Consider the following 15,497-nt stretch of genomic DNA (forward strand, 5'->3'; position numbering starts at 1 on the left):
CATTGGCTACTTCTTGTTTGTGTCCTGGCTGGAGATCAAACTTGCAACCTTGTTGTATCAGGATGATGCTCCAACTAACTGAGCTACCCGGCCAGGGCCCTGACCTCTTTCTTTTACTGTGCATCAGCTCTTAAACAATTGATAAAAGGTAATAAATAATATTCACACACATTATTTGTGAAGGTTTAGTAAGGCTTATAAAATGGTTTTGAACTTGGATGAAAGGAATTCTGAACATGAAATTATATTAATAAAATTCTTGACCTGACTGGGGGAATAAATCAGTGTTACTGATGTCTTCTTTATACATGAGTGACAGTTTGTATTCCTTGGAGAACTTTATTCACTGTAGGTCCAGAGCCATTAATATGAAACAAAATCTTTAATAACTTCCACGTGTGCCTTCAGCTTGTCAGTCTCTTCTTTGTCAGCAGATGCAACCTCTCCAGTAATTTTTTATATTTTCAGTCCATACCTATTCCTGAATCTGTAACCCTCTCTTACTTGCAGTAAATGTCTTGGTGTCACTTGTTGAAGTCTTCATATAGGCTCAATGCTTTTTGGTGCAACACATTGCTGTCAGTCAGAACATGTGTTCTGTTCATGTCTTCCACCCATGAATATAATATCTCTTTAAGCACTCATCACACACTGTGGCCTTAACTTGAGCAGTTTGAGGTGAGACAGCAAAACTAGCACAGATTTTTTTTTCCCTTCCTCATAATTTCACAGATAGAAGATTAATTCTTATCATAGATCTTAGCATCCTCAGCGCACAATTTTTTTTCCTTCTATTAAATCAAGAACTTTCACCTTTCCATTTAAAGGAAACACTTATGGCTTCTCTTTGGCATATCTGAGTTGTCGGCATCACTGCTCTTGCACTTTGGGGGCCATTATTAAGTAAAATAAAGGTGACTTGCCCTGGCTGGTTTGGCTCAGTGGTTGGAGTATTGGCCCTTGCACCAAAGAGTCGTGGATCTGATTCCGGTTAAGGGCACATACCTTGGTTGCAGTTCAGTCCCCGGCCCTGGTTGGGATCATGCAGGAGGCAACCAATTGATGTGTCTCTCTCACATCGATGTTTCTCTCCCTCTCCCTCTTTCCTCCCCTCCCCTCCCTCCCTCACACTCTATCTGAAGATAAATGAAAAAATAACCTTGGGTGAGGATTTAAAAATAAATAAATAAAATTAGGGTGACCTGAACACAAGCACTGAAATACCTTGACAGTTGATCTGATAGCCGAGATGGCTACTACATGATGGTCAGGGATCTTGTACAGCATGGAGATGCTGGGCAAAGGGATGATTCACATCCTGGGCCTGACACAGCAGGACCGTGTGAGCTTTCGTGAGGCTACTCAGAACAACGCACAGTTTAAAACTTATGAATAGTTTATTTCTGGAATTTTCCATTTAATATTTTTGGACCACTGTTGACCGTGGGTAACTGAAACCGTGGAAAATGAAACCATGGATTGGGGTGGGGGGGACTACAGTGTCTTTAAAAAAAAGTTGCAGCATGTATAATGGGTTGAAGGTAAAGGAAATGGTTTTAATTTTTATTTATTTTATTTTTAAAAAATATGTTTTAATTTTTTTAGAGGGAGAGGAAGGGAGAGGGAGATAGAAACATCCATGGAGAGAGAAACATTGATCAGCTGCCCTCTGCATGCCCCTACGAGGGATTGAGCCCGCAACCCGGGCATGTGCCCTGACTGGGACTCGAACCGGATTTGATTCAGTTTATGAGATGATGCTCAATCCACTGACCCACACTGTCCAGGCTAATTTTGTTTTTTTTAAGGAGTCAACAGTAGCCTTCATTTTTTTTAGTGTGATCACTAAAATCATTTATAAATTCTCTATTAATATATTTCCTCTGAGAAAGAGTGAAGAGGTTTTTTTTTTTTTTAGAGGATTAAGAAGTGATCATTTTAGATTGTAGGTATCATTGAAAACTTAATAAAGAAAAAGGATGATAGGCTTATCACCAGAAACCATGTGTAGGGAACTGAAAACTAGAGAACATTTTCTTCTGTTTCTGAGCAGTAAACATGCTCAGTGAAATGATTAAGGTTAGGTCATTTACATAGACAGGATAGCACTGTAACTTAGTTGTTTAATCAATAGCAACATATGTAGTTATTCGGAAATAATAAACTATGCCATTAAAAAATTACTTCGTTGGGAGGACACTTCTATAAATAAAAAGGTACTTTAAAACAGTTTTGCCCTGGCCGGTTTGGTTCAGCGGTTAGAGCGTTGGCCTGCGGTCCTGAGAGACCAAGGTTCAGTTCCCACTAAGGGCGCGTACCTCGGTTGCAGTTTGTCCCCGGCCCTGGTTGGTTGTGCAGGTGGCAGCCACTCAATGTGTTCCTTTCACATCGATGTTTCTCTCTCTCTCTCTGTTCCTCTCTCTCCCTCCCACTCTACCTGAACAAAAAATGGAGAAATGTCCTCGGGTGAGGATAAAAAAAACAAAAAACAAAAAACAGTTTTGCCACATCTACTGGTACTTGGGTGATCTGAATGCATCAGATATGCCACAAGCTATCCTGGATCGACAAGTCTTCCACTTACTTGAAAATGAGCATTTTAAGCAGTAGAAAACTTAAAAAAAAATATATATATATATATATATATGGAGAGGGAGAAAGACAAACATGGGTGTGAGGGCGAAGCATCAGTTGGCTGCCTCCTGCACACCCCCAGCCGAGGATCAAGCTCACAAAACAGGCATGTGCTCTGACACATGCCCAGCCAGCTTTCAGTGTAAGGGATGATGCCCAACCAACCGAGCCACACCAGCCAGGGCAGCAGTAGAAAACTTTTTAATTGAAATTTTATATGTAATTTCTCTTATTTATTAAGTAGTCAACTGAACACATTTTTTCTAGGTATGATTTCAGCATTATAAATATGGTTTATTTGAAGGTACTGAAAATGTGGATGTAAATGCAGAAGTGTGTGCGATATGAAAGTCATATGATTCACTGCACCTGTGTGCTTGGAGTTAGCTCTTTGGGAAGATGCTCTGAACCAGCCATCTTTTAGCTTCTAAAAATATTTTCCCCTTAGTGAGCCTCAGACAGACGTTCTCTCTCTCCTCCTGGAACCACATGAAGAGAATGGCTGCCTAAGGACACTCTTTTAGGCTCTTTTTCCCCTGTGCTTGCTCCCTTCAAGTGCCGTATTAATATTCATTTACCTATTATCTTTTAATGTTAGTATAGTTTTTGTTTGTTTGTTGTAACACTTCAGCTTTTTGCATATGCTAGGCTGGTGTGTAGTATTTTTCTGCCTTGTTCAATTGGGTATAAATTACTGTGTCTTACACAGCATATTTATCACTGTGCCTCCTCCTGCAGCCAGTAAATGCACCTCCCTTGGGTGGACTGTATTGGTTGGCCGTCTGCATGTGATGCACTTAAGGCCCAAAGGGCTGGTAAAGAGCTTTTGCACACGCACTTCCTCCCATTGTTGGCTTCTCTCTTGGGTATTCCTTACTGTGCTTTCTTCTTCTTTTTTCTTCTCTTCTGTCACCTGTTGCCTCTCTCACACTCCAGCTTTTGTGGGAAAAGGCTGATCTTGTATAAACATTGTTACTCAGTCAATTTTTTTTTTCCATATGAAGATCTGGCCACTGTAACAAATTGAGTCAGCTTAGATAATCTTCGAGTCTTTCAGCTGTTTTTGTGGTATTACTCATAAAAAGAATTTACTGGTCTTCCCACCTCCCCACTACATCCCTCATATGTTTCCAGATACAGAGCTATTTGGACATATGGTATCCAGCAAGTTGTGATTATATTAAGATTTTTAAAATTTTATTCCAGTCTATAGGGATCAGAAAATGTTTGTGCTATATAGAAAAGTTGATTCTAAATAGCTCTTAGAGAAACAAAAATTTGTTAATCACTTAAACATAATGTTTCAAAGACCCAATTAAAATTATTTTTATGCTTATATAAATCTTAATGTAAAATGAAGTCAGATTCCATTTCATAGAAGAAGTGTCTATCTCGCTGTTCTTAACAATATTGTATACTTTGTTGTTTTTAAAAATATGTTTTTTGTTTTTTTTTTATCCTCACCTGAGGACATTTTTCCATTTTTTGTTCAGGTAGAGTGGGAGGGGGAGAGAGGAAGAGAGAGAGAAACATCGATGTGAAAGGGACACATCGAGTGGCTGCCACCCGCACGACCAACCAGGGCCGGGGACAAACTGCAACCGAGGTACGTGCCCTTAGCGGGAACCGAACCCGGGTCTCTCGGGACCGCAGGCCGACGCTCCAACCGCTGAGCCAAACCGGCCAGGGCTGAGCCAAACCGGCCAGGGCTTAAAAATATGTGAATAAAAGAATACACTTGGCCTAAATGTATAAAGTAGTTAAGATGCTTAGCCTTTCTAAATGTTTTATGTAACTGTAATTCTCTTGGACAAAAATATTGTGTGCGGAAAGGATGTTTATCCAAATCAGAGCAACATTTCTCTTTTCCTATCTTGTGAAGGCTGCTGTTGAAGAAATCTGGTTGCAGAACACCACGGATTGAATTGGAAGAGATGGGACCCTCATTGGATCTGGTTCTGAGGAGGACGCATCTAGCTTCAGATGACCTTTATAAGTTATCCATGAAAATGCCCAAAGCCCTCAAGGTACATGATTTGTAGATGGTATATTCCACTCTTTCCAAAAAGGCTTTGTGGTATACATTAAAGGACATACCTAAAGAGATCTATTAATAGGTAAAATTAGACTTCAGAGCCAAGAAGAGGAAGAAGAAGCAAATAAGCCAACCGTAAAGGATAATAAACGTTGCAGAAACCAGGCATGAAGTGTGTGAGAACTTTCTGGTAGCCAAGGCTGCTGCCAGGTTTCAGCAGAAAGGAGAATTGTTTGGGGCATTGTGAAGACTGGGGATTTAGAGCACAGGATGTGTAACTCATACTTGTATAAAAAGTGTTTTGACTTTTGAATGGTTTTAAAAGACAAGTAGAGATGGCATGTCTGGAATGCCAATAAAGATATGATAGTTACAATTCTTTAAGCTAAACACAGGAAATTCTCTCAATGCAGGGTAAAGGTTAGTGTAGTCTATTATGTTGCATATCAAAGTGTGGGGTCCAACAGTTTACCTGGGAATTGTTAGGAATACTGAATCTCAACCTACTGAATTAGAATCTGCATTTTAACAAGATCCACAAATGATTTCTATGTACACTTGAATTTGAGAAGAAAGGTCGATAGCACTATAGACTCTATGACATTAAAGGGGTGCTCACTAATGGAAATTGTTAGTAAGGTAGTTGTTGTACTTTAGATTTTTTAAATCAGTTCATGATATTAGAGACCATTAAATATATATATTCTATTTCACAGCCAAAGAAGAAGAAAAATATCTCCCATGATACTTTTGGTACAACTTATGGAAGGATTCATATGCAGAAGCAAGACCTAAGCAAACTACAAACCAGGAAAATGAAGGGGCTGAAGAAGCGAACTGCAGAAAGGATATTAGAAGACCAGGAGAAAAAATCAAAGAGAATTAAAAATAATTGATGGAACTTAGCCAATAACTAGTTTTATTGTAATCTGTTTACATAAAGAGAATGATCAAGCATCAGTAATTTTAAAGTTTCTTACAAGATTTTATTGTATATTTTTGTAACATAATAATTTACCTAAAGTAACCTCTTACTTGAGACATTACACTCTGGTGTGCATTTTTTTCTCTATGGTATATTTCCATCTGTCCACCTACCCGGCAAAGTCCCCTATCATTGTGTGGATGAATTAGAAAGGAACTCCAGAACAGCCATTGACATCTCAGAGAATTTCTGAATCAAGCTGTAGATAAAAGGAGGAGCCTTGAGCATTGACTCATACACCAAGAGGTTGCTGATTTGACTCCCGGTCAGGGCACATGCCCAGGTCGTGGGCCAAATCCCCAGTGAAGGGCATGCCGGAGGTAGCCAATCGATGTTTCTCTCTCTCCCTCTCTGTCCCTTTTTAAAATCAATAAAGAAAAAAAAAATTAAAAAATAAATAAAAATTTTAAAACCTTAAAAAAAAAAAAGGAAGCCATGAAAAGTAGAAATGACCCAAACGAACTGTATACACACTCAATATGGCCTACCTGGAAAATTAAACCCATATCCAACATATACCTACAATCCGGCATTTCTTTATTTATTTTTATATTTTTTAATCCTCATTGGAGGACACTTTTCCATCCTTTGATCAGATAAAGTAGGAGGGAGAGGAAGGGAGAGAGAAACATCGATGCGAAAGGGATGCATCGAGTGGCTGCCACCCGCACGACCCAACCAGGGCCGGGGACAAACCGCAACCAAGGTACGTGCCCTTAGCAGGAACCAAACCCGGGTCTCTGGACTGCAGGCCACCATTCTAACCACTGAGCCAAACCAGCCAGGGCCCAGCTTTTATTTTTTACTTTTCAGCTATTTTGCCTGAAATTCTACCAGCTAGAGATTAACTTGAGATTTTAAGTTTTATTTCATAAAACCGGTGTCTAAGAGAGATATCTGCTACCTGATCATTGACTTACTGCTTTACTATTGCTCATTTTAAGAGATTCTACTACTAAGTGGTGCCCTATCCCCTTTCTCTGAGAGAAAGGAAGTTTTGATGGGGGTAGAGTGGGAAAGGAGAAAATGGGTAGGACTTAAGACACAGGGCACTTTAGGGTACTAGGCAGCTAAAGATCACACAAAGGCCCTGAGGTGTTTGTACACTGAGTAGGAGTAAGCCAAACAGCTTGTTTGGAAATTTTCTTTCATTTTTAAAATATTTTATTGAATTTTTTGGGTTGGCATTGGTTAGTAAAATTATATAGCTTCCAGGTGTACAATTCTATAATATATCATCTATGTATTGAATTGTGTGTTGACCACTCCAAATCAAGTACCCTTACATCACCATTTATCCCCCCTTTACCTCTTCTACCTCCCACCCCATTCCCTCTGGTAATTGGTGTCTATGCGGTTTTTCGTTTGTTTTTGCTTAATCCCTTCACCTTTCTCACCTAGGTGGGCCAACAGCTGTCGTTCTGTTCTCTGTATCTATGAGTCTTTCTATTTTCTTTGTTAATTTTGTTCATTAGAGTCCACATATAAATGAGATCATATGGTACTTGTCTTTCTCTGACTGGCTTATTTCACTTAGCATAATACTCTCCAGGTCCATCCATGCTGTAGCAAAAGGTAAACTTTCTTTTTTCCTTTTTTTTTTTTAACAGCTGAGTAGTACTCCATTGTGTAAATGTACCACTTTTTTTATCCACTCATCTACTGATGGGCACTTGGGATGCTTCCAAATCTTGGCTGTTGTAAACAATGCTGCAGTGACCATAGGGGTGCATATATTTTTTTGAATTAGTGCTTTGGATTTTTCAGATATATACCCAGAAGTGGAACTGCTGGGTCATGAGACAGTTTTATTTTTAATTTTTTAAGTCTTTTTTAAATTGATCTTTTTTAGAGAGAGGGAGAAAGAGAGAGAGTGAAACATTGATGTAATAGAGAAACATCAGTCAGTTACCTCTTGCACACACCTTGACTGGGGATGGAATATGCAACCTGGGTATGTGCCTTGACTGGGAATCAAATCCACCACTTTTTGGTATACAGTGTGATGCTCCAACCAGCTGAGCCACACAGGCCAAGGGCTATTTTAATTTTTTGAGGTAACTCCATACTGCTTTCCACAGTGACTGCACCAATCTGTATTCCCACCAACAGTGAACAGAGTTTTCCTTATTCTCTGTATCTTTGCTAATACTTTGTTGATTTATTGATAGCCATTCTGACAGGTGTGATATGGTATCGCATTGTGGCTTTAATTTGCATTTTTCTGATTAGTGATGTTGAGCATTTTTTTATATGTCTATTGGCCAACTGTCCTCTTTGAATAAGTGTCTATTCAGATCCTTTGCCTATTTTTAATTGAATTGTATAAGTTTTTTGTACATTTTGGATATTAACTTATCAGAAGTATCATTGACAAATATGTTCTCCCAAAATAGGTTGCCTTTTCATTTTGTTGATGGTTTCCTTTGCTGTGCAAAAACATTTTAGTTTTATATAGTCCCATATGTTTGTTTGTTTGTTTATTTTTGGTACGTGCCCCTAGCGGGAACCGAACCTGGAACTGCAGGCCAGTGCTCCATCTGCTGAGCCAAACTGGCCAGGGCTCCATATGTTTATTTTTTTCTTTTGTTTCCCTTGCTCAAGGAGATGTATTAGAAAAAATATTGCTATGAGAAATGTTGGAGATTTTAGTACCTATGTTTTCTAGGATTTTTATGGTTTTGAGTCTAACATTCAAGTCTTTAATCCACTTTGAGTTTATGCTCGTGTGTGGTGTAAGGAGGTGTTCTAGTTTCACTGTTTTGCATGTATCTATCCAGTTTTCCCAATACATTTATCTAATAGACTGTCTTTACCCCATTGTATGTTCTTGTCCCCTTTGTAAAATATTAATTGACCATAAAGGTGTGGGTTTATTTCTGCACTTTCTATTCTGTTCCAATGATCTATATGTCTGTTTATAGATTGCTTTGGGTAGTATGGACATTTTAATGATGCTAATTTTTCCTATCTATGAGCACAGTATATGCTTCCACTTATTTGTATCTTCTTCAGTTTCTTTCTTCATTGTCTTATAATTTTCTGAGTATATAAGTCTTTTACTTTTTTTTTAAATCTTCACCCAAGATTATTTTTTCCATTGATTTTTTAGAGAGTGGAAGGGGGAGGGAGAGGAAGAGAGAGAGGAACATCAGTGTGAAAGAGGCACATTGATTGGTTGCCTCCTGAATGCTAATCGATAAGGAAGGAAGGGTTTGTATTAAGTTAGCAGTTCAGCTGTGACCAGATGCCTAGAGTTATCTTGAAAAGTCACAGTTTGTTTGCTTTCCAGTAGGTGTTCAGGCAGATGTGCTGTATGATTATTTTCCCGTTCTTGTAAAATAAGCTTATCCCTGGCCAGTGTGGCTCAGGGGTTAGAATGTTGGCTTGCAGACTAGTGTCTTGGGTTTGATTCCTGGTTAAGGGCATGTAGCAGGGCTCAGTCCTCTGCCCCAGTCAGAGCTCATGAGGAAGGTAACCAATTGACCTCTCTCTCTCACATTGATGTTTCTCTTCCTCCCTTCCACTTGCTCTAAAAAATGGGGGGGGGGGGGGGGTCAATGGAAAAGATATCCTTGGATGAGGATTAACAAAACAAAAAACAAAGCTTAGAACAAAAGTTATGACAAGTTCAAAGGGGAGGCCTGTTTGAAGGGAAGGCGGAAGAATTCTAATTCAGTTTCATGCTAACCATTCTAGCAGCACAATTTATGATTACTAAGATCTGGAAACAGCCCAAGTGTCCATCAGTAAATGAGTGGATAAAACAGCTGTGGTACATTTACACAGTGGAACACTATGCAGCTATAAGAAAGATCTCTTATCCTTTGAGCTAACATGGAGGGACCTAGAGAGTATTATGCTAAGTGAAAGAAGCCAATCAGAGAAAGACAAATACCACATGATCTCACTTATTTGTGGACTTTAATGAACAAAATAGACCCAGAGACAGAATGGAGTACGGTTCAGACACAAACCTCAGAAGAGGGGGGCGGAAGGGGAGGGGTGAGATACACCAGAGAACTTACATGCATGTAAGCGTAGCTGGTGGATGTAGACAACAATGGGGGGGGGGGGGTCGGGAAGAGGGGTTTAGGGGGTAAAAAGGAGAAACATTTGTAACAAAAATTAATTTTTAAAAAAGGAGCCCTGGCCAGTTGGGCTCAGCGGTTAGAGCGTCGGCCTGCGGTCCGGAGAGACCCAGGTTCGGTTCCCGCTAAGGGCACGTACTTCGGTTGCAGTTTGTCCCTGGCCCTGGTTGGTCGTGTGGGTGGCAGCCACTCGATGTGTCCCTTCATGGCGATGTTTCTCTCTCTCTCTCCCTTCCTCTCTCTCCCTCCCACTCTATCTGTACACAAAATGGAAAAATATCCTCGGGTGAGGATAAAAAAAAAGGAAAAACAGCAGGGAGGAGGGGAGAAGAAGAGCTCAGCCTTATCTCGTCCCTCTGAACAGAGCTGTTTGAACAGAGGAGTCAACAATCTTGGGATTTAATTTCCAGGTGCTTCTCACGAATTGTGGAAAGGCCACAACAAAGAAAAGGGGAGGCCTGTTTTCTGTCCTTGAAATTAATATTGCAAACAAAATTCATTATAAGGATTCCTAAAATAGTTGGCATCTTTAGATATTAGATGATTCCATTTCCAAAAATGTTTACCTACAACCTTTCAGAAATGCAGTGGTCTTTTAAATAAGGCACTCCTATGTTTACAAAATGAGGAAAATGGAAAAGCTAGTGTCTGGGTTTCTTTTAGAGGTAAAGCCCTGAGCTAATTATTGAGGTGATTAGCCAACTCTGCTCATATTAGATTCATTTAGCAGAAACATGCAAACATAATAGTTTTGCTCCCCTCAAACATGTTCAGAAGCTCCGAAACCTTTGGGACAGAAAGTACAAGTACATTTTAGAGTAGATTTTATTAATGAAACTTCAGTAACTCATTATATCTTTATTTTTGATTAATTGGTCTCTGTTTTTGCATAAACTTAAGATTTTTAAAAATAATATTGCATTGTTCCAGCAATCTGGCAGGCATGGATTTTTCAGACTAGGAGATGTTTAGGACCAGCTAATATGCAGGGCAGTCGCTGCTCTGAATCTTGGTTTCATGTTAGATGTGGTGGTTATAGCAGACTCCTTTTACTTCTTGGCTCGGTGTTAGAGACCTGGAGTAGATTTCAATTTCCATTTGTTAGTCCTTTGTGGAACAGTTCAGCTTCTGTGATATGTGATGATTGGAATAATCTTCCTATCTACAAAACTTACAAAATAGCTTGGGTTTTACGTTGTTGGATCGTTACAAAGGAAACACGTAAGGGTTTGAATACATTTGGATGTTTTTGTTTAACAAACTAGGTGGAGTTGGAGCAGAGTTAGAAAAGAATGCACTGCAGTTAATGAAATTCTGCCCAATTTTAAGTCACACTATTATTTACAACCTCTCCTGAACAAGCTGTTACGAGAACACTGACAAGCAAGATCATCTTTACTCTAAGCCAGTGAAGTCAGTAAAAGGCCTTAAGTGGCTTAAAGGAAGCAGGAGAGTGTCACTCCCTAAGCCCCAAGAGCATATTTGTTAGCAGTGATTGCACCCAACTGCTACCATCTATCCAGAAAGGCTAGGCTTGCTCTTCCTTCTCTCATTCATCACACAGTTAAATATATGTTTAACCAACAGGAAATACCACACAACATACATTCCATTCACTCTTTCAGAAATTATTTATTGAAAGTATAGCATGTCCTAAGCATAAATACACAACCATGGACTAGATATGTTCCCACCCTCATGGAGGTTAAAGTCTACTGGAAAAGACAACATGGTGACACAAGTAAACAAAATTATTACCTGTCATAATCTTTCATAAGATCTCTAAAAGTAAAACATTAAGGCCTGGGATAGAGATTATGAGGGAGCCACTTCATTCCATGGGGTGGTCAAGGAGGCATCTCTGAGGAAGTGATATGTGAGCTGTGGGACAAGGAATGGGGTATTTCAAAAGCAAGGGGGTACAGAGAGCTCTATGGAGAAGGAAAGGCCCAGAGCCTGAAACAGGGCTCACCTGTTCTAGTAACTAGAGAAGGACAGCCTATCCAGAAAGCAGTGAGCAAGGGAGAATGGCATCCGAGGGAGCCCAAGGTTAGTGGGGATCCAGGTCATGCTGAGCTATTTTAAGCAATTGGTTTGTTAGAACTTTGTTTATTTTTTTCTTTATTGCTTTTAGGGAGAGAGAGAAACATCAATGAAAGAGAACATCGATTGACCGCCTCCTACATGCCCCCCACTGGGGATCTGGCCCACAACCTGGGCATGTACCCTGACTGGGAATTGAACCGGCAACCTCTTGGTGCATGGGTCAATGCTCAACCACTGAGCCACACTGGCTGGGCTGGTTTGTTAGAACTTGAGAATACATGTGGCTTCCCCCCCACACACACCCCACCAAATAAGTAAGTAAATTCTGTCACTATCTACCTAGAGATGGTGTCAGATTCCACAGGTTAAGGGCTCAGCTCTACAAGACTGCTGTCCCCCATCTTTAGGTGCCAGTCATAAGTCTACATTGTCACCTGTACTTCTGACCAGCCCGGCTACAGAGTGGAGGTTCCAATGATCTTCTCCTTGGGTTTGATTAATTTGCTAGAGTGTCTCACAGAATTCAGAGAAACATTTTACTTACTAGTCCATTGGTTTATTATAAAGCGTGGGAGAGACACATAGGCAATGTGGGGAGGGACACGAAGCTTCCATGCTCTCTCGGCTCACCGTTCTCCTCAAATCTCTAGGTGTTCACCAATCTGGGAGCTCTCTGAACTCTGTCCTTCTGTTTTTTTATGGAGGCCTCATTCCATAGTTGTAATTGATTAAATCATAAACCATCAGTGAATCAACCCAATCTCTAGCTCCTCACCTCAGCCCAAAGATGAAGGTTGTGGAGGAGGGATTGTATTCCAACACTCTACTCACTGGGTTGGTTCCCCTGACAACCAGTTTCCACACATAGGTTACCTATGGGCTTTCCAAAACCACTAACATAACAAAAGGCACCTTCCCCTGCTCTCATCTCTTTGAAAATTCCAAGGGTTTTAGCTTTGTGCAAGGAATGGAAGAGAAACAAAATATATATTACTTAATTATAAATCACAGTATCACAGACTATCATAACGAAATAGCCAGACTAGGTGGCTTAAATAATAGGAGTTTATTTTCATGGAGAATGGAGGCTGGAAGACCAGGGCTGAGATGTCAGCAGGTTTGCTTTCTCCTGAGGCCTCTCTCCTTGGTTTGCTGATGGTCACCTTTTTGCTGATGGGCATTTTCTCTGTGCCCAAGCATTACTGGGGTCTCTTCTGAAGGTCCTACTCTTCTTATAAGAGCACTAGTCAGATTTGAGTAGGGCCCATCCTAAAAGCATCCTTTTAACTTAATTACCTTTTAAAAGACTCTATCTCCAAATGTAGTTACATTTTAAAGTACTTGGATGTTGAAAAACAAGACAACGGGCCCCAAATGGGGTCACTTATGCTAAGTCCCAGGTCACCAAGCCAACACTTGGTTTCAACTCTCCCAGAAATAGAATTGTAAACCAGTTGATTAGGAATGTCCAGGTCAACACTAGTTAGGGAATCTGCCTGGCAATCCCCTAAAGTAAAGTCAACTTCCAGTAACCAACCTGCTTTTTTGCAGAGTAGTTTTCTTGTTCCTCCTCCCTTCAGCCTATAAAAAGTTTTTTATTTTGTACAGCTTCTTGGAGCTTTTTTCTATCTGTATGATCAGATGCTATCCAATTCGAATCAACTTTTGCCTCAGTTTATCTTTCGGGGGGCGGGGTGGGGGGGAGACACATGACACAATTCAGTCCATAACAGCAACTTGAAGGATTTTAGAGTTGCTTTTTTTTTTTTTTAATCCTCACCCGAGGACATTTTTCCATTTTTTTTGTTCAGGTAGAGTGGGAGGGGGAGAGAGAGAGAGAGAGAGAGAAACATCGACGTGAAAGGGACACATCGAGGGGTTGCCACCCGCACAACCCAACCAGGGCTGGGGACAAACTGCAACCGAGGTACATGCCCTTAGCGGGAACCAAACCCGGGTCTCTCTGGACTGCAGGCCGACGCTCTAACCGCTGAGCCAAACCGGCCAGGGCTAGAGTTGCTTTTAGACCAGTAGAAAACCACTGAAGGGTTTGAAGCAGGGCCTATGTTGATGTAGCAGATGCTTCTAGGTATCAGTTCTTTACTAACAAAACCCTGTATTTCATTCAAGGCAGTGATGTGTTCAGCCAAAAATGCAAATTGACTGGTTGCCTTGGTACAAGGGATGGCATGTGACAATGTAAGTGGCTAATGAGATATAATTCGGAAGCCTACTGAGTGGACTGCCAGTAGTCTCAGGGAAAGCTATTGTTTAGCTGATAAAAGATATGTCACTTTGCCTTACACTCTCTTTTTCCTGTCTGGGAGGATACAATACCTAGAGCTGGAGCAGCCATCTTGCAACCATGAGGAGAAAGGTTTCATGTCAAAGATATAGAGTGGGCAGATAGAACAATCTTGGTTTTCAGATGACACCCTTGAGCAGCTATATAAACTCCAATCAGCCCACACCCAGATTTTTTGTTACATGAGAATAGTAAACCCTTACTTGTTTAAATTACTGAGGTAGGGATTCCTGTTATACCTGAACACACTTCTGACCAAGACAGAGAGCTGGAGCAGAAGAAGGAATACCAATTTGAAAGCTGGAGTTCAGATCAGAAATGACAAGGACATGTATTAGAATGGCAGCAATGAATGGACTTGGAGCAAAGACACAAGATTCATTGCTTGAGCCGTCCCCATAAGGATGCCAAGAATTTCCCTTCACTCATTAAGGCCATTGAATCCATCCGCATTTGAGACATTGGAGAGATTGAAGGCTGGGGAGGTTTGGGGAGGTTTCCTGGGGTATGTGGATTTGCACAAGTCAGTGAATGAGAGATAGAAAACCTTATTTCTGAAGCAAATTTCACTCTCCCAGTCTTGTTTTTTCTGTACTTGCTGCCTCCGTTTATTAACAAGAGGCATTCTTGCCTCCTGGGCCTCTGAGTACACCGATTCTGTGGGCAGGAGATGGAAATCTCAGACTTCTCATTCTTGGCTCACATGGGCAGAGCTGGCAGGCAGGTCTGTCATTTGGCTCATGGGAGGGCCCAGCTGCTCCTGGGTGAACCACCTAAGAAATTGCTTTTTCAATAAACAGAATAAGGAAGCTTTAATTTGGCAATCTGGAACAAGCTCCAGTATACACTGATAAGTGAGAAAAAGAAAGTGCAGACACTATAATATGCTACCACTGCTGGGGGAGAAAAAGGAACATTATTTGCAAATACATATTTACATATATGTAGAATATCTCTGGAAGAATACACAATAGACTGGAACTGGTTTTATGTTTGAGGTGAACTGGGTGGCTGGGAGATAGAATGGGAGAGACTTATTTTTCATGTATACCCTTTTTGCATTTTGAATTTTTTTACCAAAACGCATAACCTATTCAACTAATTTTCTTTCTTTTTTTTTTTATCCTCACCTGAGGACATTTTTCTATTTTTTGTTCAGGTAGAGTGGGAGGGGGAGAGAGGAAGAGAGAGAGAAACATCGATGTGAAAGGGACACACCGAGTGGCTGCCACCCGCACGACCAACCAGGGCCGGGGACGGAACCGAACCCGGGTCTCTTGGGACCGCAGGTCGACGCTCTAACCGCTGAGCCAAACCGGCCAGGGCCTATTCAACTAACTTTCAATCAAAGCAATTTATGCAGCCCCTAAAAGTGATACTTGTGAAACATATATAATAACG

General features: G+C 40.6%; 1 protein-coding gene across 2 annotated transcripts in view; it reads left to right on the forward strand.

The window, feature by feature from the left end:
• The window catches only part of RPF2 (ribosome production factor 2 homolog), a 51,395-nt gene extending 45,710 nt beyond the window's left edge, over positions 1-5,685 (forward strand). The window contains exons 13-14 of one of the 2 annotated variants that reach the window (XM_036249019.1): positions 4,517-4,661; positions 5,386-5,685. In XM_036249019.1, the coding sequence (XP_036104912.1) occupies positions 4,517-4,661; positions 5,386-5,565 (325 nt within the window). In that variant the 3' untranslated portion in view covers positions 5,566-5,685. The remainder of the gene's footprint in view (positions 1-4,516; positions 4,662-5,385) is intronic. The other variant, XM_036249020.1, reaches the window with a different exon arrangement.
• Positions 5,686-15,497: the final 9,812 nt, after the last annotated feature.

Source organism: Molossus molossus, unplaced genomic scaffold (genome assembly GCF_014108415.1).
Source record: "Molossus molossus isolate mMolMol1 unplaced genomic scaffold, mMolMol1.p scaffold_m16_p_8, whole genome shotgun sequence".
In the NCBI taxonomy this organism is placed as follows: domain Eukaryota; kingdom Metazoa; phylum Chordata; class Mammalia; order Chiroptera; family Molossidae; genus Molossus; species Molossus molossus.